Consider the following 26543-nt stretch of genomic DNA (forward strand, 5'->3'; position numbering starts at 1 on the left):
GGAAGTGTTTAGCAGGATGCATGAGTGTGTGAGGAAGCTGCAGGATGCTCTGTCTGAGAAACGGTTTGAAAACGTATTGAAGCTGCAGGGGAGGCTGGCGCTGACATCGTGTGTCATCATATTTCTTACCGATCTGAGCTCATATGCACGCGGTCATGCTATGGCTAGATAATCACACCTCGTAGTCTGTGGTCGACGCTAGATAGTGACTCTGTAGTCAAATGTATTTCCTCTTACACACGCTGATGTTCTATGAAGTTTGCAACAGCAGCATGGATACTCAATGCTCTTGGACATGTAAACTCCGCTATGTAGTCACAGTTCCTCTCTCTCTCACACTCTGTTCTAAGCATTTTCCAGGTGTCCATGCTGGATAATTCTTAGAAACTCATTGAGTGTGAGAGACTATGACTGGATATATCATGGCATTGTTGAATACTTGTTTTTGATTGGCTTGAAGGTCTTTCTAGAGTGTGCATTATTTCCCTTTATACAACTGGTGGGTCAAATCCTGGACGCTGATTGGTTAAAACCACATTCCAGCCTGTGTCTATTCCACAAGTTACCACCAGCTAATGCTATAAGGTTGCAATGGCTATTTACTCTGTTCCATCTCACTGCACAATCCACTGTCTCATCAGCCTAGCCAAACAATTTATAAACTTGATCTCCACTCTAAAAAGCATTTAGACATTATCTCCCATTTATTTTAGACTAGCAATTTGGTTTTCAATAGCACACATTTGTATAAACCTTGCATTTGCAAAATTGTTTCAATATTCAGATTCGATCTCCAGCTGTCCCATAGTAATGAACGTGTCGGGATGAGACAGACAGGCAGGCAGCTTCACTCAGCCAGTCGAAATCATGAATCAGCATAATTTATAATGATATATACAAAGAAATAACAATAGAAAACAGCTTAAACAAATGCAAATGCAACTACTATGTTGTTATTCTGGCTGCACTGTTTCACATGACTGTAGGTTAGCCGTAGTTGGTGAACTAGCAAGCAAGCAAGGGATAAGAACGTTGCCAGCCAGAATGGCAATAGAACATTAAGAATGAACGAATGGGTCGCATACATAGATACAGAACAAAAAGACTTAACGACTGGATCACGTCTCTGGCAACCGAACCGATAGAACTAATGAACGACCAGCCGGCTTTGGTAGCTATATGTATGTGTGTGCGTGTGTCAGGTCTATATATCTTGTGGAAGGATGAAATAGTATGAATAAATTCAGCAAAAAATAAATAAATGAAAATATGTAAATCACTATTTGAATATGTTGGTAACCCGTGATAAAGTGATAATGACCTCGAAGCCTCAAAGTGTTTGTAGGACATATTGGCATGGTTTGCCGGCTCTCTACGTGCCAATATATCCTCCGAACATCGGCTTCTCAATCATTATCACTTAAATAACGCACAGTATATTTGCACGGTAGAATTCAATGGCTATAGTGCATGTTCTATGTTTGAGCTGTTTTTGAAAGCAAAAGTCGAATGAAAAACATTATTGGCATTGTTGAATTCGATTTTCATAATGGCAAGCTAGGACTGGTGGCTTGGTTAGCTACTAGCAAGTCTGTTTGGTTACCTGGCAACTACTGTAGCTACAGTTGAAGTCGGAGGTTTACATACACCTTAGCCAAATACATTTAAACTCAGTTTTTCACAATTCCTGACATTTAATCCTAGTAAAAATTCCCTGTCTCAGGTCAGTTAGGATCACCACTTTATTTTAAGAATGTGAAATGTCAGAATACTAGTAGAGAGAATGATTTATTTCAGCTTTTATTTCTTTCATCACATTCCCAGTGGGTCAGAAGTTTACATACACTCAATTAGTAGTTGGTAGCATTGCCTTTAAATTGTTTAACTTGGGTCAAACGTTTCAGGTAGCCTTCCACAAGCTTCCCAAAATAAGTTGGGTGAATTTTGTCCCATTCCTCCTGACAGAGCTGGTGTAACTGAGTCAGGTTTGTAGGCCTCCTTGCTCGCACACGCTTTTTCAGTTCTTCCCACAAATTTTCTATAGGATTGAGGTCAGGGCTTTGTTATGGCCACTCCAATACCTTGACTTTGTTGTCCTTAAGCCATTTTGAAACAACTTTGGAAGTATGCTTGGGGTCATTGTCCATTTGGAAGACCCATTTGCGACCAAGCTTTAACTTCCTGACTGATGTCTTGAGATGTTGCTTCAATATATCCACAGAATTTTCCTTCCTCATATGCCATCTATTTTGTGAAGTGCCCCAGTCCCTCCTGCAGCAAAGCACCCCCACGACATGATGCTGCCACCCTCGTGCTTCACGGTTGGGATGGTGTTCTTCGGCTTGCAAGCATCCCCCTTTTTCCTCTAAACATAACGATGGTCATTTATGGCCAAACAGTTCTATTTTTGTTTCATCAGACCAGAGGACATTTCTCCAAAAAGTACAATCTTTGTCCCCATCTGCAGTTGAAAACCGGTTTCTTCCTTCCTGAGTGGCCTTTCAGGTTATGTCGAAATAGGACTTGTTTTACTGTGGACATAGATACTTTTGTACCTGTTTCCTCCAGCATCTTCACAAGATCCTTTGCTGTTGTTCTGGGATTGATTTGCACTTTTCGCACCAAAGTACGTTCATCTCTAGGAGACAGAACGCGTCTCCTTCCTGAGCAGTATGATGGCTGCGTGGTCCCATGGTGGTTATACTTGCGTACTATTGTTTGTACAGATGAACGTGGTACCTTCAGGCGTTTGGAAATTGCTCCCAAGGATGAACCAGACTTGTGGAGATCTACAAAAAAAATTCTGAGGTCTTGGCTGATTTCTTTTGATTTTCCCATGATGTCAAGCAAAGAGGCACTGAGCTTGAAGGTAGGCCTTGAAATGCATCCACAGGTACACCTCCAATTGACTCAAATGATGTCAATTAGCCTATCAGAAGCTTCTAAAGCCATGACGTCATTTTCTGGAATTTTCCAAGCTGTTTAAAGGCTCAGTCAACTTAGTGTATGGGAACTTTTGACCCACTGGAATTGTGAAATAATCTGTCTGTAAACAATTGTTGGAAAAATTACTTGTGTCACGCACAAAGTAGATGTTCTAACCGAGTCTAACCTAAGTGTATGTAAACCTCCGACTTCAACTCTATCTAGTTAACTTAGTAGCTACTTCAGTGGATGTTGAACACATTTCAAGCGGCAAATATGTTCAATTTTAGCTATGGTATCAAAGGGATAATCAACTCGGGGCTCTATGCCTTCTCTGGAAAATAATAGATCTCTGTGGAAGGTCAGTTCCACTCCGCTAGCGTGTCGTGGAACATCTCGATGCGTTCTATTTTCCATAGAACGCATCGCCCCTCGGCTTTGGATATATACTGACCAAAAATATAAACGCATCATGTGAAGTGTTGGTCCCATGTTTCATGAGCTGAAATAAAAGATCCCAGAAATGTTCCATTTGCACAAAAATTAAACTGTGGTTTTGCACTCCCGGAGAATTTCTGCAAAAACAGTCTGAAACTGTCTCAGGGAAGCACATCTGCGTGCTTGTCGTACTCACCAGAGTCTTGACCTGACTGCAATTCGGCATCGTAACAACGAACACAATTGCATTTTATCAATGGCAATTTGAATGCACAGAGATACCGTGAAGAGATCCTGAGGCCCATTGTCGTCTCATTCATCCACCGCCATCACCTCATGTTTCAGGAGCATAATGCACGGCCCCATGTCGCAAGGATCTGTACACAATTCCTGGAAGCTGAAAATGTCCCATTTCTTCCATGGCCTGCATACTTACCAGACATGTCACCCATTGAGCATGTTTGGGATGCTCTGGATCTACGTGTGTATGACAGCATGTTCCAGTTCCTGGCAATATCCAGCAACTTTGCACAGCCATTGAAGAGGAGTGGGACAACCTTCCACAAGCCACAATCAACAGCCTGATCAACTCTACGCGAAGGAGATGTCGCGCTGCATGAGGCACATTGTGGTCACATCAGATAATGACTGGTTCTCTGATCTACGCTCTACCTTTTTATTAAGGTATCTGTGAACAACAGAAGCATATCTGTATTCCCAGTCATGTGAAATCCATAGATTAAGGCCTTATTAATTAATTTCAAGTGACTGATTTCCTTATATGAACTGTAAAAATCTTTGAAATTGTTGCATGTTGTGTTTATATTTTTGTTCAGTGTACACGGCTCTTGGACATGCAGACTGTGTTAGACTCTGCCATGAGGTCATAGTTCCTCTCAAGTTCCTCAGAGTTGGATAGTGCGTGCAGACCAAGGCCATGTGAAGACATTATCATCTGACTTCACTGTACTGTAGTCACAAGGGCTTTGCAAACCCAGCAATGAAGGAAATGTCTGTCTGGAATTCACATAAAAACACACTATGGCACAATTCACATGGTTCACCCACTTCAAACAATCTGACAAACCCACATCCACATAAGTTTGGCTTGAACCACACACACACACACACACACACACACACACACACACACACACACACACACACACACACACACACACACACACACACACACACACACACACACACACACACACACACACACACACACACACACACACACACACACAGCGAGCAGATGCCAATATTTCCTCCAAACACCGGCTTCGAGGGCATTATCAGTTTCATACAACAGGTTACCCAGTGGTGTAAAGTACTTTAGTAAAAATATTTAAAGTACTACTTAAGTAGTTTTTTGGGGTATCTGTACTTTACTTTGCTATTTATATTTTTGACAACTTTTACTTTTACTTCACTACATTCCTAAAGAAAATAATGTACTATTTACCCCATACATTTTCACTGACACCCAAAAGTACTTGTTACATTTTGAATGCTTAGCAGGACAGAAAATGATTAAATTCAAACACTTATCAAGAGAACTTCCCTTGTCATCCCCACTGCCTTTGATCTGGCAGACTCAGTAAACACAATGCTTTGTTTGTAAATGATGTTTTATCCGTAATTTAAAAAACAAGAAAATTGTGCTCTTTGGTTTGCTTAATATTAGGACTGCTTTATTATTCGTAATTTAACTTTTACTTGTGATACTTAAGTATATTTGAGCAATCACATGTACTTTTTATACTTAAGTATATTTAAAACCAAATACTTTTACTTCTACTCAAGTAGGATTTTACTGGGGGATTTTCACTTTTACTTGACATTTTCTAATTAAGGTATCTTTACTTTTACTCAAGAATGACAATTCGGTACTTTTTCCACCACTGGGGTTACCAACATATTCAAATAATGATTTACATATTTTCATTATTATTATTATTTTTTATCAGATCATGTGGCTTGCCTGAGTTTGCCTCTGTGTTCAACTTGACCAAGAAAACAATGATTTCTATTTGATTAGCCCTGTTGTACTGGCCTGGTTTGTTTTGAGAGAGAGAAAAACATCTTACTTCCTGCCAGTAGCTTTTGAGCTCCTGGTGTAATGTGTTGGAATAATCCCCATGCAAGGAAACATAAAGTTTCGCCCATTAAAATGTTTTCAATAACAGCCGGGACTCTCTGGTGGGGCTGGAGCAGGTGTGACGGCACATTTCTCGTCAGCTCATCTAGCGACCCCAAGGTCCCAGGTGTTAAAGCTGTACCTGTTGACGTTTTCTGATAGATGACTGTTCTGTTCCGTTCACTTCAATAATTGCAGGATGATGATTTATTCTGCAGAGGTTTCTGATATCCCTTTCATACACAGACTCGTACACAAAATGAGTGTTAAAGTGATGTCGCCTTGTCCCCTTAATAAACAAATCCAATTGTATTTGACACATGCGCTGAATGCAAACTTACAGTGAAATGATTACTTACAAGCCCTTAATAATGAATCCAAGTGTGTGACATGGGGGAGGGGACCAGTAACTATATGATCAAACTTTATCAATGTAGAAGCAACAGTCATTGTTTCATACTTTGGTCATCATACTTTCATCTGGTTTCCTTCAAATATCATCCAATCATGAAAAACATGATTTTGTTTGTTTAAAAATACTTTTAAAAATACCTTTAAAAATACTATTTGATCATTGGTGCCAGCTACATACCCTTCCTAGTGTTAAAAAGGCTATATGACATGTTATTGCGTAACACAAAGTGTTAATTCCCTAACATTGACAAAGTGTAACAGCGTCAGCACTAAGCACATTGTTCATTTAACACCGTCAGTTTTCATTTAACACTGGAGAATTTGCTGTGTATAAACATTGCCTTACATTTTTACACATAATATACCACATCTTCTGTCTGAAATGGGTATGAGTAACTTTAGTGGAGAGTATTTTTCCATCACGTGACCTGGCAGTTGTTGTGGGGCATCAGGAAGGAGCAGAGGGGAAGTGGGGTGAGGGAGAGAGGGGAAGGGGTGGGCAGGAGATCTAGGGTTGTTGGGGTGAGAAGAGGGAGGAGGATGGTGGGGGGAGGAGGTGAAGGAGGAACGAGGAAGTAGGTGGATGGGGGTAGATTACAGTATCTTCACTTGAGCACAACAACATGAACAACAACAGTGGGGAAAAGAGGCTAAAGAGAGGCTTAAGAGAGGCTAAAGAGAGGCCAGACACCAGTTAGAGCAGCCAGGGCCGTTAGGTTCACAAATATGCAGCTCAGCTCAGAGGAAAGTCGAGCTCTTCAAAAGGCAACCCATAGGCTGGTGAATACTGGGTAAAACAAATGTGTTTGCTGTTTTCATGTGCTATTTATGGAATTCTTATGGAATTTTCTGATGAAATGTAATTATTTGGTTATGGAAAATTGTTGTTCTGGTGTGCCTCTTGATGGTATTAAACTAAGTTATCCTTTTTAACACAATGCTGTCATATCAACACCCCACCATTACACACACACACACACACACACACACACACACACACACACACACACACACACACACACACACACACACACACACACACACACACACACACACACACACACACACACAGGTCAGGATCAGAGGTAGTCAGCAGATTCTCAAGACCCCTGAGAGGTGACAAAGTGCGTGTGCGCATGGGTGTGCGTGTGTGCACGCATGTTTTGTGCATCCGTTTTGTGCATCCGGCCGTGGGTTTCTGTGTGTGCTTCAGGTGCATCAGAGTGCACCAGAGCAGTGATCAGACCAGACCCTATATCCTTTCACCCCCCAGCAGGCTAGGTTAGGGCCCATCCATCACCCTGGCATCATACTGAGATGATGTGCAGGCTGCACGGGGCACCTCGTTCACATTAACCACAATCCTCAGCTATAGCAGGGCAACACGCAATGCTCTACAGAGCCTCCACTGTATTGCCATTTTGTTCTCCTCCAAGACATGCTTTTTTTCCCCCCACGAAATGTTCTTCTGATCTAGGCCAGGAGGGCAACAAGCAATGGACGCTTGATGTTTTTCTTAAGGACAAATGCTTTTTTTCTCTTAGAAATGAGCTTTTTAACCAGGGAACGTTAGAAACCTGTGAAGCACTTAATCATTTTCTACGATGCAATTTAAGCCAGAAGGGCAACACACAATCCACTGCATGCTCATGCTTTTCTTCAAGACAAATATTTTTTTCTTCGACTTTCGCTTTTGAACTAGGAACCTACCTGGAAAGTACTTAGAAGTACTTCATGATGGATCGACCTGGCTTTTGTTTGTGACCCTGAACTGTGACCCATGGAACCCTGGAAGTTCACACAGCTCCTACACCGAGTTATTTCTGGACGTAGCGATGTCACTTACAGTAATAAGCTAACTGAATACACACACCAATTGTTCAAATAAAATGGAGGAGGACAAAAACTGGATTCTATCCCAGCCACCCCAATGACATCCGACAGATGATTATCAAATCAAATCAAATCCAAGTTTATTTGTCACATGCGCCGAATGGTTACTTACAAACCCTTAATCAACAATGCAGTTGTAAGAAAAAGAAGTGCTAAGTAAAAAATAGAGGCTATATACAGGGGGTACCGGTACAGAGTCAATGTGCGGGGGCACCGGTTAGTTGAGGTAATTGAGGTAAAATGTACATGTAGGTAGAGTTATTAAAGTGACTATGCATAGATAGTAAACAGAGAGACACCGCCTGGTATAGAAGCTTGGCCCCAGTGATGTACTGGGCCGTACGCACTACCCTTTGTAGTATCTTGCGGTCGGAGGCCGAGCAGTTGCCATACCAGGCAGTGATGCAACCAGTCAGGATGCTCTCGATGGTGCAGCTGTAGAAATTTTTGAGGATCTGAGGACCCATGCCAAATATTTTCAGTCTCCTGAGGGGGAATAGGCTTTGTCATGCCCTCTTCACGACTGCCTTGGTATGCTTGGACCATGATAGTTTGTTGGTGATGTGGACACCAAGGAACTTGAAGCTCTCAACCTGCTGCACTACAGCCTGTCAAATCAAATCAAATTTTATTGGTCACATACACATGGTTAGCAGATGCTAATGCGTGTGTAGCGAAATGCTTGTGCTTCTAGTTTCCGACAGTGCAGTAATATCTAACAAGTAATCAATTCAACAACAACTACCTAATACTCACAAATCTAAAGGGACGGAATAAGAATATATACATGTAAATATATGGGTGAGCAATGACCGAGCAGAATAGGGAAGATGCAATAGATGGTATAAAATACAGTATATACTGTACATATGAGATGAGTAATGTAAGATATGTAAACATTATTAAAGTGGCAGTATTTAAAGTGACTAGTGATCCATTTATTTTAGTGGCCAATGATTCGAGTCTGTATGTAGGCAGCATCCTCTCTGTGTTAGTGATGGCTGTTTAACACTCTGATGTCCTTGAGATAGAAGCTGTTTTTCAGTCTCTCGGTCCCGACTTTGACGCACCTGTACTGACCTCGCCTTCTGGATGGTAGCGGAGTGAAAAGGCAGTGGCTCGGGTGTTTGTTGTCCTTGGTTATCTTTTTGGCCTTCCTGTGACATCGGGTGCTGTAGGTGTCCTGGAGGGCAGGTCGTTTACCCCGGTGATGCGTTGTGCAGACCGCACCACCCTCTGGAGAGTCTTGCGGTTGAGGGCGGTGCAGTTGCCATACCAGGTGGTGATACAGCCCAATAGGATGCTCTCAATTGTGCATCTGTAAAAGTTTGTGTTGGCTTTTGGTGACAAGCTGAATTTCTTCAGCCTCCTGAGGTTGAAGAGGCGCTGCTGCGCCTTCTTCACCACGCTGTCTCTGTGGGTGGAGTTTTTCAGTCTGTTCGTGATGTGTACGCCGAGGAACTTAAAACTTTCCACCTTCTCCACTGCTGTCCCGTCAATGTGGATAGGGGGGTACTCCCTCTGCTGATTCCTGAAGTCCACGATCAATTTTCATTTGGAAGAGTCAGCTTTTTAAACCAACATGGCTCAGTTTAAATTGTTTTTACATTGTAGTAAATTTGTTACATTTGTTGACGTTGAGTGAGAGGTTGTTTTCCTGACACCACATTCCGAGTGCCCTCACCTCCTCCCTGTAGGCTGTATCGTCGTTGTTGGTAATCAAGCACACTACTGTTGTGTCATCTGCAAACTTGATGATTGAGTTGGAGGCGTGCATGGCCACGCAGTCATAGGTGAACAGGGAGTATAGGAGCGGGCTGAGCACGCACCCTTGTGGGGCCCCATTGTTGAGGATCAGCGAAGTGGAGATGTTGTTTCCTACCTTCACCACCTGGCCACCTGGGGGCGGCCCGTCAGAAAGTCCAGGACGCAATTGCACAGGGCGGGATTGTGACCCAGAGCCTTAAGCTTAATGATGAGCTTGGAGGGTACTATGGTGGTGAATGCTGAGCTGTAGTCAATGAACAGCATTCTTACATAGGTATTCCTCTTGTCCAGATGGGATAGGGCATTGTGCAGTGTGATGGCCATTGCATCGTCTGTGGACCTGTTGGGGCAGTATGCAAACTGAAGTGGGTCTAGGGTGGCAGTGAAGGTGGAGGTGATATGATCCTTGACTAGTCTCTCAAAGCACTTCATGATGACAGAAGTGAGTGCTACGGGGCAATAGTCATTTAGTTCAGTTATCTTTGCCTTCTTCGGTACAGGAACAATGGTGGCCATCTTGAAGCATGTGGGGACAGCAGACTGGGATAGGGAGTGATTGAATATGTCGGTAAACACATCAGCCAGCTGGTCTGCGCATGCTCAGAGGACGCGGCTAGGGTAACATGTTTAAATGTCTTACTCACGTCTGCCACGGAGAAGGAGAGGAGGGGCCCGCAGTCCTTGGTAGCGGGCCGCGTCGGTTGCACGGTATTATCCTCAAAGCGGGCAAAGAAGGTGTTTAGTTTGTCTGGAAGCAAGATGTCTGTCTCCGTGACATGGCATGGTTTTCTTTTTGTAGTCTGTAATTGCCTGCAGACCCTGCCACATACGTCGTGTCTGAGCCGTTGAATTGCGACTACACTTTGTCTCTATAACGACGTACATAGACTTTGTCTATATACGATCCTTAGCTTAATGATGAGCTTTGAGGGCACTATGGTGTTGAACGCTGAGCTGTAGTCAATGAATAGCATTCTCACATAGGTGTTCCTTTTGTCCAGGTGGGAAAGGGCGGTGTAGAGTGCAATGGAGATTGCATCATCTGTGGATCTGTTGGGCCGGTATGCAAATTGGAGTGGGTCTAGAGTTTCTGGGATAATGTTGTTGATGTGGGCCTTGACCAGCCTTTCAAAGCACTTCATGGCTACAGACGTGAGTGCTACGGGTCGGTAGTCATTTAGACAGGTCACCTTAGTGTTCTTGGACAGAGGGACTGTGGTGGTCTGCTTGAAACATGTTGGTATTACAGACTCAGTCAGGGACAGGTTGAAAACGTCAGTGAAGACACTTGCCAGTTGGTCAGCGCATGCTCGGAGTACAAGTCCTGGTAATCCGTCTGGCCCTGCGGCCTTGTGAATGTTGACCTGTTTGAAGGTCTTAGTGCATCCCAAGTGGCGTTTTGTTTGTGTGTGTGTGTGTGTGTGTGTGTGTGCGTGCGTGCGTGCGTGCGCGTGCGCGTGCGTGTGCGTGTGTGTGCGTGCGTGTCTGTGGGATTCTAAAATGGAAGCATCTTCTCATTCTCCTTCAGCACATCCGTTTCCAATCCAATTTCAGCGTTGGGAAGTGAGCTGGATAATGACCTGAGCCGAGATCGGGGCTGCTGTGATAGATTCCGGTTAGCCCAGGAGGATTTGGGGGTTCTCTCTCCCTCTCTCCTCTCACTCTCATGTGAGAAAGCCCTGACATTTCCATATCGAGTAACAGGGCAGAAACTGGACATCCGATGCCTGCTGGTACACTCTCTTCTGTAGAGAATTCATCCCATCGTCTGTCTATATGCTGTACTTAGCAATGTTACTGTGTCGAACAGAACATCATACAGTGTGTTGTACAGATCATTACAACGTATTTCAGTGTAGCAGGAAAAGGAAACAGCTTAGTGCATCCCAAGTGGGTTGTTCTGCTCTGAGGCTTATGAAATGGACCATAAAAATGGACAAGGTATGAAATAAAAAAAAACGGCTTGTAAAACGTTACTATATAATTCAATAAAAGGGTAAAGAATAAGTGCGTTAGTGAGTTATTGTTTATTACATGTAATCCCCTTTATCTGCCATCGCCACGCAGAACTGATCTTCTCTTTCCTCATCCCTTGTTGTCCGTCAAACCTTGATAAGCCCACTGCAATATTATATATGCAGAGATAACAAAGCTTATACAGTATATTGTTTTATAGTCTACACGTTGGCACCACATATAGGACAATCTACTACAGTATGGGTATGGTTTATAAATCCATTTACAGTCGACAGTTTATTGTGGACCATGGACCGTTTACTCACAAACACTGCTGCCCACTGACTCTCTCAAATTACACTCATGACTATTTGCTCCAGGTCGCCTAAGGGGAGATAGAGGATGTGAACACTGTGACCTCATGAAGGGATGTATTTTTAGTCTCTCCATGAAATGTCTAATCAAGCACAGCTCTCTTTAGACTGCCTAGGGCCCAGCTGTGTGCTGTAAGTTAGCTCCGCTGATCAGCACTTTTTGAGCATGCATCTGCTGTTAATGTTTGGATGTGGGTTTGGAATAGGGTGTGGGTGTGTGATAGAACATAATTGGGGATGGATGGGGAGTTTCGAGTCGACCCCTGTCCCCCTGATTGGAGGGGGGATTCTGGGATGAAAGCCTTGACAACCGGCAGGGAGTATTATGTCATTCCGTGGGCGGCGACTTGTATTCCTATTCCTTGTTCCGGGCCAATAAAAATCAGCGCTCCAAGGAATACATCTGGAGGTTCCAGTTCCAGTATGGAATCGGATATGGCAGGCAGCTCTATGGACTCGATATACATTTACATCCACACATAGTGAATGAATGGGAATAGTCCCAATTGAATGAATAAGTCAATGGGAGAGGTTTCAATTGACATTCAATCGAGGCATTATGTTACGGTATGGTTTCCATTGTTGTCCATGTTTAATGTACAGCATCCTCTGATAAACATACTTTCCAGCTAACACTTGACTGGACCCACAGGAGTCAGCTTATGTTTACTCAGCCCCGTCTTCATTGTATATTAAAACGGATAGTACAACCTACACACGCATCCAATTACTTTACTTAGAGATTGATGAGGAGGGCCTATAGATAAATAGGCACATCTATGAGTAGAGATGACTTTGTAGCTTAATTATATAACCATCAAACAGTGACAAAGCAAGTAGATGAATTGCTGACAACGTAAGGAAGTGAGCGCAGCAGAAGTTGAAGCCACTCCATGCCAACAAATGGAAGAGAGTCTGGCTGAGACGGAATCCATCTCATTAGAGAGCAGAGCTATGTGCTGCTGACGTATCTGAATCCTGTCACTGGTCAGAAGGGTCAAACACTAGCCAACTGATTCAGTATCAGTTTTATCACATCAGTCTTTCTCAGCCTGAACTGAGTTAGTGACCATCGTCTGCTTAGGAGGGTGAAATGCCAGACATTGGAAAAGTTTGACGGCTCCATATGTTGGAATGGACCAGCAGCACCTCTGCCAGACGACTGATTTAGGATAAGTTTTATCCAATTATCAAGGCACACCTCACCGCTAGCCTGAACTGATTTGGTGACCAGAGAGAGCTACCTGGGAGGGTCAAATGTCAGATGCTGATATAGGATCAGTTTTAACATGGCCCACCACCCTCTTGACTTTTTCCACATGTTGTTACGTTAAGCCTTACTCTAAAATTAATTTAAAATGTATTTCTTCATCAATCTACAGTACACACAATACCCCATAATGACAAAGCAAAAACAGGTTTTTAGAAATATTTACAAATGTATTACAAATAAAAAACTGAAACCCTGACTTTAGAGAGCCTTTTTATGTCTCTATTTGGTTTGGTCAGGGTGTGATTTGGGTGGGCATTCTATGTTCTTTATTTCTATGATTTGTGTTTCTATGTTTTGGCCTGGGATGGTTCTCAATCAGGGACAGCTGTCTATCGTTGTCTCTGATTGGGAATCATACTTAGGCAGCATGTTTTGCCAACTTAGGCTGTGGGATGTTGTTTTTTGTTAGCTCTGTGTAGCCTTCAAGACGTGATGTTCGTTGGTCTTTTGTTGTTTTGTTTGGTGTTCGGTTTTAATAAAGAAGCATGAACACGTACCACGCTGCACCTTGGTCTCATCCTTCCGACTAGCGTTACAGAACATCCCACCACAAACGGACAAAGCAGCGTGGTAAGGAGGACTGTACATGGGAGGACATCCTGGACGGCAAAGGATCCTGGACGTGGGAGGAGATCCTGGTCGGAAGGGATCACCTCCCATGGGAACAGGTGGAAGCAGCTAGGAAGGTGGAGGCAGCTAGAAAGGGGGCCCAGCGTTACGAGGGGACACGGCTGGCACGGAAGCCCGAGAAGCCACTCCCCCAACATGGGGCACACGAGGAGATTGGCTGAGTCAGGTTGGAGACCTAAGCCAACTCCTCGTGCTTACCGTGGGGAGAGTGTGACTAGTCAGGCCCCATGTTATGCGGCTCTGCGCAGTGTGTCTCCAGTGCGCACTCATAGCCCGGTGCGCTATATTCCAGCTCCCCGCATCGGCCGGGCTAGAGTGGGCATCCAGACAGGACGGATGGTGCCAGCTCAGCGCATCTGGCCTCCAGTGCGTCTCTTCGGTCCAGGATATCCTGCGCCGGCTCTACGCCCAGTGTCTCCGGTGCGCTCTCACAGCCCAGTGCGTCCTGTGCCAACGCCCCGCAGTTGGCGGGCTAGGGTGAGCATCCAGCCAGGACGGGCTGTGCCAGCTCTGCTCTCCAGACCTCCAGTGATGATCCATGACCCGAAGCCTCCAGTGATGATCCATGGCCCGAAGCCTCCAGTGATGATCCATGGCCCGAAGCCTCTAGTGATGATCCATGGCACGAAGCCTCCAGTGATGATCCATGGCACGAAGCCTCCAGTGATGATACATGGCACGAAGCCTCCAGCAATGATACATGGCACGAAGCCTCCAGCGATGATCCATGGCATGAAGCCTCCAGCGACGGCCTCCAGTCCGGAGCCTCCAGCGACGGCCTCCAGTCCGGAGCCTCCAGCGACGGCCTCCAGTCCGGAGCCTCCAGCGACGGTCTCCAGTCCGGAGCCTCCAACGACGGTCCCCAGTCCGGGGCCCACAACGAGGGTCCCCAGTCCGGGGCCGGCAGCGAGGGTCCCCAGTCCGGGGCCCGCAACGAGGGTTCCCAGTCCGGGGCCCGCAACGAGGGTCCCCAGTCCGGGGCCCGCAACGAGGGTCCCCAGTCCGGGGCCCGCAGCGAGGGTTCACAGTCCAGGGCCCGCGGAGAGGGTCCCCAGTCCGGGGTCGGCGACGAGGGTCCCCGCAACAGAGGCGCCACCAAAGTGGGGTGAGCCAGAGGTGGAGCGGGGTCTACGTCCCGCACCAGAGCCACCACCGCGGATAGATGCCCACCCAGACCCTCCCCTATAGGTTCAGGTTTTGCGGCCGGAGTCTGCACCTTTGGGGGGGGGGGGGGTACTATCACGCCCTGACCTTAGAGAGCCTTTTTATGTCTCTATTTGGTTTGGTCAGGGTGTGATTTGGGTGGGCATTCTATGTTCTTTATTTCTATGACTTGTGTTTCTATGTTTTGGCCGGGTATGGTTCTCAATCAGGGACAGCTGTCTATGGTTGTCTCTGATTGGGAATCATACTTAGGCAGCATGTTTTGCCACCTTAGGTTGTGGGATGTTGTTTTTTGTTAGCTCTGTGTAGCCTTCAAGACGTGAAGTTCGTTGTTCTTTTGTTGTTTTGTTTGGTGTTCGGTTTTAATAAAGAAGCATGAACACGTACAACGCTGCACCTTGGTCTCATCCTTCCGACGAGCGTTACAGTCAGGTTGAATGGGGAGCGTTGCTGCACAGCTATTTTCAGGTCTCTCCAGAGATGTTCAATCGGGTTCAAGTTCGGGCTCTGGCTGGGCCACTCAATGACATTTAGTTGTCCCGAAGCCACTCCTGCGTTGTCTTGGCTGTGTGCTTAGGGTTGTTGTCCTGTTGGAAGGTGAACCTTCGCCCCAGTCGGAGGTCCTGAGAGCTCTGGAGCAGGTTTTCATTAATGACCTCTGTACTTTGCTTCGTTCATCTTTGCCTCAATCCTGACTAGTCTCCCAGTCCCTGCCGCTGAAAAACATCCCCACAGCATGATGCTGCCTCCACCATGCTTCACCGTAGGGATGTTCCCAAGTTTCCTCCAGACGTGATGCTTGGCATTCAGTTCAATCTTGGTTTCTTCAGACCAGAGAATCTTGTTTCTCATGGTCTGAGTCTTTAAGTGCCTTTTGGCAAACTCCAAGCGGGCTGTCATGTGCCTTTCACGGAGGAGTGGCTTCCGTCTGGCCACTCTACCATAAAGGCCTGATTGGTGCAGTGCCGCAGAGATGGTTGTCCTTCTGGAAGGTTCTCCCATGTCCACAAGAGCATCAGGTTCTTTGGTCAACTTCTTCCATTTATGAATGATGGAGGCTACTGTGTTCTTGGTTATCTTCAATGCTGTAGAAAGGTTTTGGTACCCTTTCCCTAGATCTGTGCCTCAACACAATCCTGTCTTGGAGCTCTACAGACAATTGCTTCGACCTCATGGCTTGGTTTTTGCTTTGACATGCGCTGTCAACTGTGGGAGCTTATATAGACAGGTGTGTGCCTTTCCAAATCAAATCAAATCAATCCAAATCCAAATCAATGTCCAATCAATTGAATTTACCACAAGTGGACACCATTCAAGTTGTAGAAACATCTCAAGGATAATCAATGGAAACCTGAGCTCAATTTCGAGTCTCATAGCAAAGGGTCTCAATACTTACGTAAATAAGGTATTTCTGTTTTTTTATTTAATACATTTGCAAAAACTTCTAAAATCTTTCACTTTGTCATTATGGGGTATTGTGTGTAGATTGCTGAGTTTTTTGTTATTTAGTCCATACTTTCCTAAGGCACTGTATGTAACTGCCTAACTTTTATTTAAAAGCATGTTTGAGCTAAATCCCTTGTCCCTTGTACAAATAAACTCACATATTTGGGCGGCAGCGAGCCTAGTGGTTAGAGCGTTGGGCCAGTAACCGAAAGGTTGCTAGATCAAATCCCTGAGCTGACAAGGTAAAAATCTGTCGTTCTGCCCCTGAACAAGGCAGTTAACCCACAATAATTGTGCATTAATTTCCGTACAAATTAAGCTCGTAACAGGGTTGACACTCGACGGAACAACATATTTTACCATGTCATCTGTGTACCTTTTCAAATTAAGATATAAACATCCCCATGAAATCAGAAACATAGGTCTAAGGAACATAGATTAACGTTAAACAAGTTTGGACCACACTTGTTTCAGAATTTCAACTCAGCAGCAGTTGTTGGTGGTGTCATGATATCTGTAAATAAAGCATTCACATAGTTAAATCAATGTGTTAAGTTTTGCATGAGTTTAATACGTAACTTTAGTTCAATCGGAAGGCACTCTGGTGTTATTTCCTCCTAATCATTTAAAAAAAAAAAAGTTGAAGCTCATTTACTTTATTTCTAAACAATAAAAAAACGTACAAATGATATTTGGAGAACAACAAAAACAAGCAAAAATGACCCTAGCCACTATCATCTTGGCTGCTGTAGGTTCATTCACCTCAGTCGATCTACAAATACATTGCCTATTAGCTGTAGCTGTTCAGTCAGTTGTAATGATGAATTGCGTAAAATCATCGACTCTTTTCTCAAATCACATAGCGTTCACATTTGTATTCCTAGGCATTACTAATCAAGCTCCGCACACAGAGGATTGTATTATCACATTCACGTGAAATGTTAGAATATTACTTACGATTCTGTATTAATATCAGTGATGTAGTGGTAAAAAAGGTGGGTAATGGGTAAACTATAAACTCCAGTGGGAGATCGAGGTAAGGCGAACAATGTTAATAACTGTATTGATTTTGCATTCTGAATGCATTTTAATGTAGGCCTATAGGGGAAAGCTGTTCATATTGGGGGATATATATTGAAACATGTTTTTTTTTAGTTCCTAACTTGTTTGATAAGGTTAGTACAGGTTTTCTCAGGGAACGCCACATGGTGCCCCGAACCCACGTTTGGGAAACCCTGTACTAACCTATGCTGCTAGACAAGTCAGGATCATGGGATGGTTTTAAAAATGGCCTTTTGTCTGACATCTCGCAAACACACTGTCAGCAGCGTCTCTAGTTGCCTACTTGAGCCGACTCCTAGCTGGGGTAGTTCGTTTCACGTCTCAGGCCCTCGGCCTCTGTCGCGAGAGGGCGGAGTTAGCCATTTGAGAGAGAGTGGTGAATGTGCTTGTAAAAAAGGCAAATCCGGGAGGCAAATCTGGGGGACGCAGGCGGACATAACGAACAAACCACTGTTCATGATTCCAATTATTCGCAAAGCGTTCTGAGCTTTGATCCAACCTGGGAAAATTATTTAGATGTTGACCTGTAATTGACTTTCTTTATTGTGTACAACATACATTTGTTTACTTTAAAATGACCGAGGTCCGGAATTCGGGGGCCTCATATGTAGTTACGTTCCAGCCTGTGTGTCTTCTACTTTTTAAAGCTCTTACTCAATCAAGAGCGTGTCCTCAGATGTTATCCACCGTGTTATCCACTGCACATGTCTTTCATTTGGTTAAGATCTGTTTGTGAGCGTGGGGGTAGCACTAGGCTGTTAGGCCCTATCACCGTGTAACCTGCATCACCGTGTCTTATTTGATTATGGGATGTGTAAATGACTTACTCCTTCATCCTGTGCTCAGTGTCCAGAGACGATGGATATGAGATTGGTTATTCTGGGAGCCACCTCAGGGTATATCTGTGCCTTTTGGCCGTCTTTGGCCGACGATTTGGGAGCTGGATACACATGATGAGCTTCCTCTGCAGTCTCCGATGTGGCTTGTAAAACAACAGGCATTGTCTGCATCCCAAATGGCACCCTATTCCCTATGTAGTGCAATACTTTTGACTAGAGTCCTATGGGCCCTGTTCAAAAGTAGGGCACCATGTAGGGAATAGGGTGTCATTTGGGATGCCGCCGATGCCTGTTGTTTACAAGCCACATCGGAGATTGCAGAATAAGCTCCTCATGTGTATCCAGCTCCCAAATCAACTCACACCCCAAATAAAACGTCTGCTCCCAAAGACAACAGAGACCGATGATGACCAGCCATAATGTCCGTGCTGATGTTCACAGAGGCATTTACGTCAGACAGGGGTGGCGCAAAGAACAGCTCCCTAGCAAAACAGAGACTGATGACCATCCACATCCATGATGACTACAGACAGGGACATAGGGCCATTCAAACTGTTCTCCTCGTCCCCAGGCTAATTGCGTACGGAACCGACTTGCTTCCGAGCTACAGTATGGGAGGAAGTGTCTGGTTTTGTGAGACTGGGACAGAGGTGATGCCAAGAAAACGGAGCCTGATTATAAGACCAACCATGTCCAGTCGTGTCTTAGGTATGTACTGTATTCACAGAGGTGATGCAAAGAAAACAGAGACTGAAGACCATCCATGTCCTGTCTGGTGTCCTGTCCGCAACATACTGAATGACAGGATAGACTCAGGACAGAACAAAGCTGGTGCAAAGTACAGCTCTTTCTCAAAAAAGTTGCTTCCTAAGATAACCACTCAAACTCAGGACAGAGGTGGTGGTGATGATGCAAAGAAAAACGGAGACTGATGAACAACCATGTCTAGTTTGGTCTCGGGGACTTGGGAGCATTCACACTCAGGAAAGAGATGAGCTGGTGCAAAGAGAATGACTCGTTCGGAGGAAGGGCCATGGTGTCCAAGTGGGTGCGGTGTACAGACCACTTAATATGTTTAATAAGAGGTCTCTATAAAAGGCTTGTTTGACAGAATGTGCACCACCAAAGTAGATGAAGCACTGGAACTGGAGAGTGGCCTGGAAATGGGAACACTTACAGTACATACCGTGAGCTTTGTAAGGAAGGCCTGTGGCTAACTGGTTGCACATGAACCATTCATATGAACCATTTCTGCTCTGCTCTCTGACACACACTACAGTAGAGTGCAGTACAGTACACTGATCCCTCTGTTTGCTTCTGTTTGTCTGTTACAAATACATCATGGACTAACCCAGCAAACCATAATTGGTTCTGTGAATGTTCCCAGCACATTCATTTTGTTGCCCCAAAAGTTCTAATAACATAAAGACGGTCCAGTTGTGCTGGTGATTATATAATGTTTGTATAAAACATTCGCCTGATGTTGCAAGAACGTTCCCAGAACACATTTTGTCTGTTCTTTAAAGATTCCCAGAATATTTCAAGGTTGTGTGAATGTTAGGAGAACATTCCTGTAATGTTTTCTCAGAACCATTTCTATTGCTCCCACATTTTCTTTTGCGGCAGTATGTTCTAAAACCATTACTAGGACATTGTGTTACTACATTACCTGGAAACCTAATAAGAACCATAGGGAAATGTTCTGTGGTGGTTGTTACAGATGTTGTGCACAACATATTAGTGAATGTTAGAACTTTCCAAGAATATTTCATTTGAAACGTTTTCTGAAAAAACAACATTTTGTTATGAAAAACATTATTTTAATGTTTTGGGATGTTATCTTAATGTTAGATAAAAGCCTAACTAGAACGTAATGGGAATTTCAACTAATGTCCAGGGAATGTTCCGGGTTTGCTGGGAAGGCTTCCTGCATGGATCTGTGTCTAACTCCAAGCGTAGTATAAAGTGAATATTAACTTTCACAGTTGATCTCCATATACTGTAGGATACTACAGTATGTTATTGGTATGTTTGGCTGTGGGATCTTCAATCATACTCATTAGAGGACAAGTGTCCTCTGTGTGTTACTGTGTTTGGTCTTTGTGTTTTGTCACCCCTACTACCCTGTTTCTTGGCCCATGTTGCAGTGATCTGCTAATCCTAAAGTCTCCCTCACGAATCCGGGAATTTAATACAACACTCTGTGAAATTCCCCAAATGAAAAGGCTCCTTGTTGGCGGAAGCACAATGAGATGTCGTTGAGGACTACATTTAGATATTTAGCGACTTTGTATTTTAGTTCAGGAGCTCAGTAGCAGACTGAGGATGGGGTCTGGAGAAGAAGTCATTGTGCTAGAGCAACTCGTGCCCTACAAGGTCCGGATCCCGCTGGTTTTCTGTTCCACCTGTTAATTGCGCCCACCTGGTGTCCTTGGTCTAAATCGGTCCCAATGAAAAAAATGCAGTGGAACTGGCTTCGAGATCCAGTGTTGAGTTTGAGGGTCCTAGAAAGTGAGATGTTAATGGTCAATTGAGGTAGAGGGGGTCTCTGACAGACATAATTCTCTTAGCATTCTATGATAACATTGCTCTGGCTTCTTTTGACACTGGAATGGCAATCTCTGTACAGTAGATATGGTTACAATTTCCATATTTGACTCCCATCCCCACCACCTTTGTATTCTATACAATTCAATGCGCAATGCTTTATTTGCATGACAAGCATTACATGCGTATCGCCATAGCAACAATATACAAGAAAAAAACGTTTAGAAAATGTTTTGATAAACCCACGGAACATGTTTTATAAAACAAATTGTGCTGAAAGTGGGAAAAGTAAACAGTTCATCATCCTGTATTTGTGCAACTGGCTTTTTATTGCTTGTTTGTTTCCTGAAACATATTGTATAACTATTTATGCATATCATTTTTTTCTGCTTGCCAATAACTTCTCTGTAAACATGAAGGAAGTTCATTGACACTGCAATATTTTTATAAAACGACACAATTTGTTAACATGATTCTTGTTAAAAGCTTATAGCTCTTTTCTCCAATGATTTTTTTTTTGGATTGCTCTGTAGTAACAAAAGTTTTCTTTTCTTGCAGCGTTGCTACCGTGTGTGTTCTCGTTTAACGTGGATGACAAGAATGGGCTGAATTTCAATGGTCCGCTGGAGGACATGTTTGGATACTCAGTCCAGCAGTTTGAGAACAGTGAAGGGAAATGGTAAGTCAACTCGTGTTATCATCCACCAGCCCTGGGTTCACATAGTGATAGTTTTCTTTCAAATACTTAAGCTGCCCTTGATTTAGCTTGGTTCCATGGAACCAATGGAATAGTCCCAAAAGTGTAAAAAGCAAACCCCGCCCATCTGGCACTCCAGGCAGGCTCAATGAAATGCTCAAAGTATTTAAGGGGCAATCAGTTGCTACATCCATTTTTGGACTTTTAATGGCATGTAATTCAAATTCCAATTATCTTCAATTAGTAGCATTTCAAATTGAAATTTGGTTTACTTTCTGAATTGACTGGAATGTAAATGGATTGACCCCAACCATGACAGTAGTTTGGTTTCCTGTTAACTAGACAACTTCAACATTGAGATATCTTGCAATACTGACTGTAATCATTACATGACTCATGGGTCCCTCCCTGTAACGTTGACTGTTTCTACTATTTTCAAACATCTTTACCAAAATCAAAAAAAAATGTTTATTTGTAAGGCACATGGTTTTATCTAGAACCTTTAACATCATAAGAAACGTTTTTGGAAAGAAGGGTTCTTTTGATTATTCTTTGCAAGGCAAGAAGGGTTCTACATGGAACCATATATAATACTTGGTCTCGGGTGTCAGATACATTTTTACTCGGCCTTGACTCGGTCTCGGACAATTTGGACTCGTCATTTCTTCTCGAGACCAGCAGAGTAAATCATACAGTTTAAACAGCTTCCATTCAATCAGCATATAAAACCACTTCGCCAGGCCAAATACTGTATGTACGCTCCTTTCAGGAAACATAAATATCTTATCGCCTATTGAAACCTGCGCCTCCTACTTTACTCGTAACATTACTGCTCCTTACTTTCGTTGAAAAATATCCTAAACCTTTGTCGCTCTCGTCAGAATTTCCTTGGTTCGCTGGTAGGGAAGAGTGGGGGTGGTTGTTTGAAAGTTGCACGCTCACTATTAATAAGGGGAGACGTAGGCACCTACACGGATAATGCTACCAACAACCATAACCACACTGCGTACACAACCTATGGTAGCCTACAAAAACACAACCATTAGTCTAAGCATTCCCCAATCGAAATGTACAACTACTACCACCGTGATACTCAGTATGAAGCACTTCAATTCTGCAGGCAGACCGGTGCACTGGTCGCCGGCTTATCGACTCGTCGTGCAGCCCAAACAGCCACTCAAAACGTTCTTGAGCGGCAACAAATCTGCTCAATTAGCTGATTTGCTTTCCATACACCCACGCCTTCGGACAAACCCGCTCATACTGTCACGTTCGTCATAGTGATATGAATACATACTTATTTTAATTAATAAATAACACCTAACAAAACCGCGTGCTGACATCCAACTCCACATAGACAATAACACACAAAACCAAAATGGAAAATGGCAACCTAAATAGGATCCCCAATCAGAGACAACGATAAACAGCTGTCTCTGATTGGGAACCAATTCAGGCCACCATAGACCTATAATAAACCTAGACTAACAAACACCCCTAGATATACAAAAAACTCTAGACAGGACAAAACAAGCATACCCACCCTCGTCACACCCTGACCTGACCAAAATAATACATAAAACATAGAAAACTAAGGTCAGGGCGTGACACATACTCCTTTAGCTATATTGGGCTGCATCTACCCATACTTGACAAAAAGTGATTGGTTGATTCCACTGTCACTCCAAAATTCGGCCCTAATACAGTTAAATGGCAGAGGCCTTCTATCTAGCTTTTGATGGCGTAGCTAATGGCTGATTTAGCTAGCTATACTAAACAAAAACATAAACGCAACATGTCAAGTGTTGGTCCCATGATTTCATGAGCTGAAATTAAATTTCCCAGAAATGTTCCATATACACAAAAAGCTTATTTCTCTCAAATGTTTTTGTACAAATTTGTTTACATCCCTGTTAAGTGAGCATTTCTCAATTGGCAAGATAATCCATCGACCTGACAGGTGTGGCATATCAAGAAGCTGATTAAACAGCATGATCATTACACAGGTGCACCTTGTGCTACAGACAATAAAAGGCCACTCTAAAATGTGCAGATTTGTCACACAAGTTTTGAGGGAGCATGCAATTGACATGCTGACTGCAGGAATTTCCACCAGAGCTGTTGCCAGAGAATTGAACGTTAATTTCTCTATCATAAGCCACCTCCAATGTTGTTTTAGAGAATTTGGCAGTACGACCATGTGTAACTATGCCAGCTCAGGACCTCCACATCTGGCTTCTTCACCAGATTGTCTGAGACCAGCAAATCCGGATAGCTGATTAAACTGAGGAGTATTTCTGTATGTATTAAAACCCTTTTGTGGGGAAAACCTAATTCTGATTGACTGGGCCTTGCTCCCCAATGGGTGGGCAAGTCTGGGTGGGTCTATGCCCACCCATGGCTGCGCCCCTGCCCAGTCATGTGAAATGCATAGATTAGGGCCTAATTAATTCATTTCAATTGACTGATTTCCTTACATGAACTGTAACTCAGTAAAATCTTTGAAATTGTTGCATATTGCGTTTATATTTTTGTTCAATATATTCCTTTCCAACAAAAACTGAAGAGATTCAATCAGAACATAATTGAAAACAATAATGTAATAATTATTATTATTATTAGACTAATAAGGCTGGTGGAACCATTCATAGAGGTTTCTAGGAAGAACCATCCAAAGATAAAAGGGTTCTTGGTAGGACCCTTCATAGACGGTTCTCGGCAAAACCCTCCATAGAGGGTTCTAGCTAGAACCATATACAGGCGGTTCTTTGAAGAACCCTACATATGTGGTTCTATGTAGAACCCTCTGCAAAGGGTTCTACCCAGCACCAAAAAGGGTTCCCCAATGGGGACAAACTGAAGAACCCTGTATGGTTCTACTTAGCACCTTTTTATTTCTAAGAGTGTAGTCCTGTGGTCAAGACACTGGCTCAAATAAAGAGTCCCTCCCTCTATCCCTCCAAGTGTATCAGTTAGGCCTGCAGCTTAACACTGTTGGTCTCATAAAGAGCCCCCCCCCTCCCTCCGCCTGTTAAGTGGAACCAACCCTCCAGAGTATGCACCCAGTCTGCCAGTAAAGGCACCGTGAAACCACGCGTCTGTGGCCCCTCTCTTAATTGGTGAAGGAGCACATTTTTACATGCTAGTAAACTCAGTCTGCCTCCCTTTAGAGAAAGGTACAGTCCCCCTCAGACAGAGAGACAGCCGGTCCCTATACTACGCCACTAGAGGCTCATACAGTGTGATCCCGGGCCCTAAATAACTAGCTCACTATCCCCCTTTTTTTTAACATGCTAGTAAACTACATCTGCCTCATTTAGAGAAATGAACAGTCCCCCTCAGACAGAGACAGCCGGTCTGTATAGTTCTCTACAGGAGTCCCTTACAGTGTGACCCCGGCCCCTAACCAACTAGCTCACTAGCCCCGTACATTCAGCTGGAATGGGCTTGTTAAGCTCATATGGGATCAGTTACAGTGATTTAGTCCTTCTCAATCAGCAGGAGCAACTGATGAGGAACGATCAACGATCCCACAGCTTTCTCGTATAGAGAATGCTCCTATAGGCCCAGCTACTCTCACTTATACACAGATACCATTGTGTAAGAGTGACGGGGGCTATATGTTCCGATATCCATACTGGCATACCACTTTAAGGCATTTTCGCACTGTCAATTTGACACAGAGATAATGTAAAGAAAGACCTGATAGTTCCAGTTACTTTCTATTAACCAGCTACCTGTGTATACGATTGACGAAGATATGATCCTTCCATTATCCATACTAGCATACCATACCTGAGAATGCATGGCCATATCATAGCTTCATTCTAAGAAAAGTATGCTAGTAGGATGTATGTGTGGCTTTTGGAACAGAGCCTTATTTGGGTTGGTAATTCACAGAAACCTCCATTGAAGACAAAGGGAGAGAGAGGTTGTGTCTCGATGCCTATGTTACTTAACCTGGGTTACTGTAGATGTGAGGCGAGTTATCATTCACAGGTGGCACGGCTCCAATTGAAGGCTCTCATTTAGAGTGAGTGCTGTTGCTGAAAGTGAGCCAGGCCAGTGTGGGGATCAGGCACAGATGTCTGTTCTCTGTGCAGTGTGTCACTTAGCTGCGAGATTCGAGATGATGACTGCTATCTCTCCCTCGGATGGCTGTGATTCCAGAGAGCCAATTGTGTTCCCGCTGGTTGCACCCTCTTTAGTTGATCAGCGGTCATTAGCAGAGTGGAATGTTAATTAGGCGAACTGTTTACGTGCTAGCCGATAACTAGCTCAGTTTAGCATTATATCGTACCCACAAGATTTCGGCTGAGAGAGAACCAGCACTGGACCACACATATTACACTCACAACAACAGAGCCCAGCTAACCAGCTGTATTCCGATGTAAAGCATGAGTTACTCACTCAGAAATACATAAACAATGTTATGACGAGTAAACATAGTAGGGGTAAGTGCTAAATTGGGTACTTTCCACTGCACAACAAGCATTTTAGATCATTTTTGTTATAAAATTAAATTGCCTTTTTTGTGGGAAAACACCAAACCCAACGCTAGGTCATTGAGAGGAACTCTAGTTGTTGCTTCTTTGTTTATGGTGGGTGGGTATGGAATACTGACCTCTTCCCCTGTTTCTGTCTCTAAAGGGTACTTATCGGTTCTCCCCTGGCCGGCCAGCCAGACAAGCGGACTGGAGATGTCTACAAATGCCCTGTGAATCGAGGACCAAACCCTAAATGTATCAAACTGGGGCTGCCTGGTGAGCACTCGTTTGTAGTGTGTCTATGTGTTTGCATATGTGGGTGCATGTGATTGTTATTGATACTCCCTCTATTAGCTGCGTCTGAGTTGAGGTTTTAGCCCCTAACACACAGCCTCGCATCGTCCAGAGTGCTGGTCTGGGACTCCCTGCCTTGTGTGCTGGACAGGACGTGAGCCAAAGCAGCAGCACAGGAAGACACTACATAAACA

The 26543-nt window shown here is 43.9% G+C and overlaps 1 protein-coding gene across 1 annotated transcript in view; it reads left to right on the forward strand.

Annotated features, from left to right (window-relative positions):
* The window catches only part of LOC120025968 (integrin alpha-1-like), a 69152-nt gene that overhangs the window by 13571 nt on the left and 29038 nt on the right, over positions 1-26543 (forward strand). The window contains exons 2-3 of the mRNA XM_038970728.1: positions 21430-21550; positions 26219-26331. Of these exons, the coding sequence (XP_038826656.1) occupies positions 21430-21550; positions 26219-26331 (234 nt within the window). The remainder of the gene's footprint in view (positions 1-21429; positions 21551-26218; positions 26332-26543) is intronic.

Source organism: Salvelinus namaycush, chromosome 31 (genome assembly GCF_016432855.1).
Source record: "Salvelinus namaycush isolate Seneca chromosome 31, SaNama_1.0, whole genome shotgun sequence".
Classification (NCBI taxonomy): domain Eukaryota; kingdom Metazoa; phylum Chordata; class Actinopteri; order Salmoniformes; family Salmonidae; genus Salvelinus; species Salvelinus namaycush.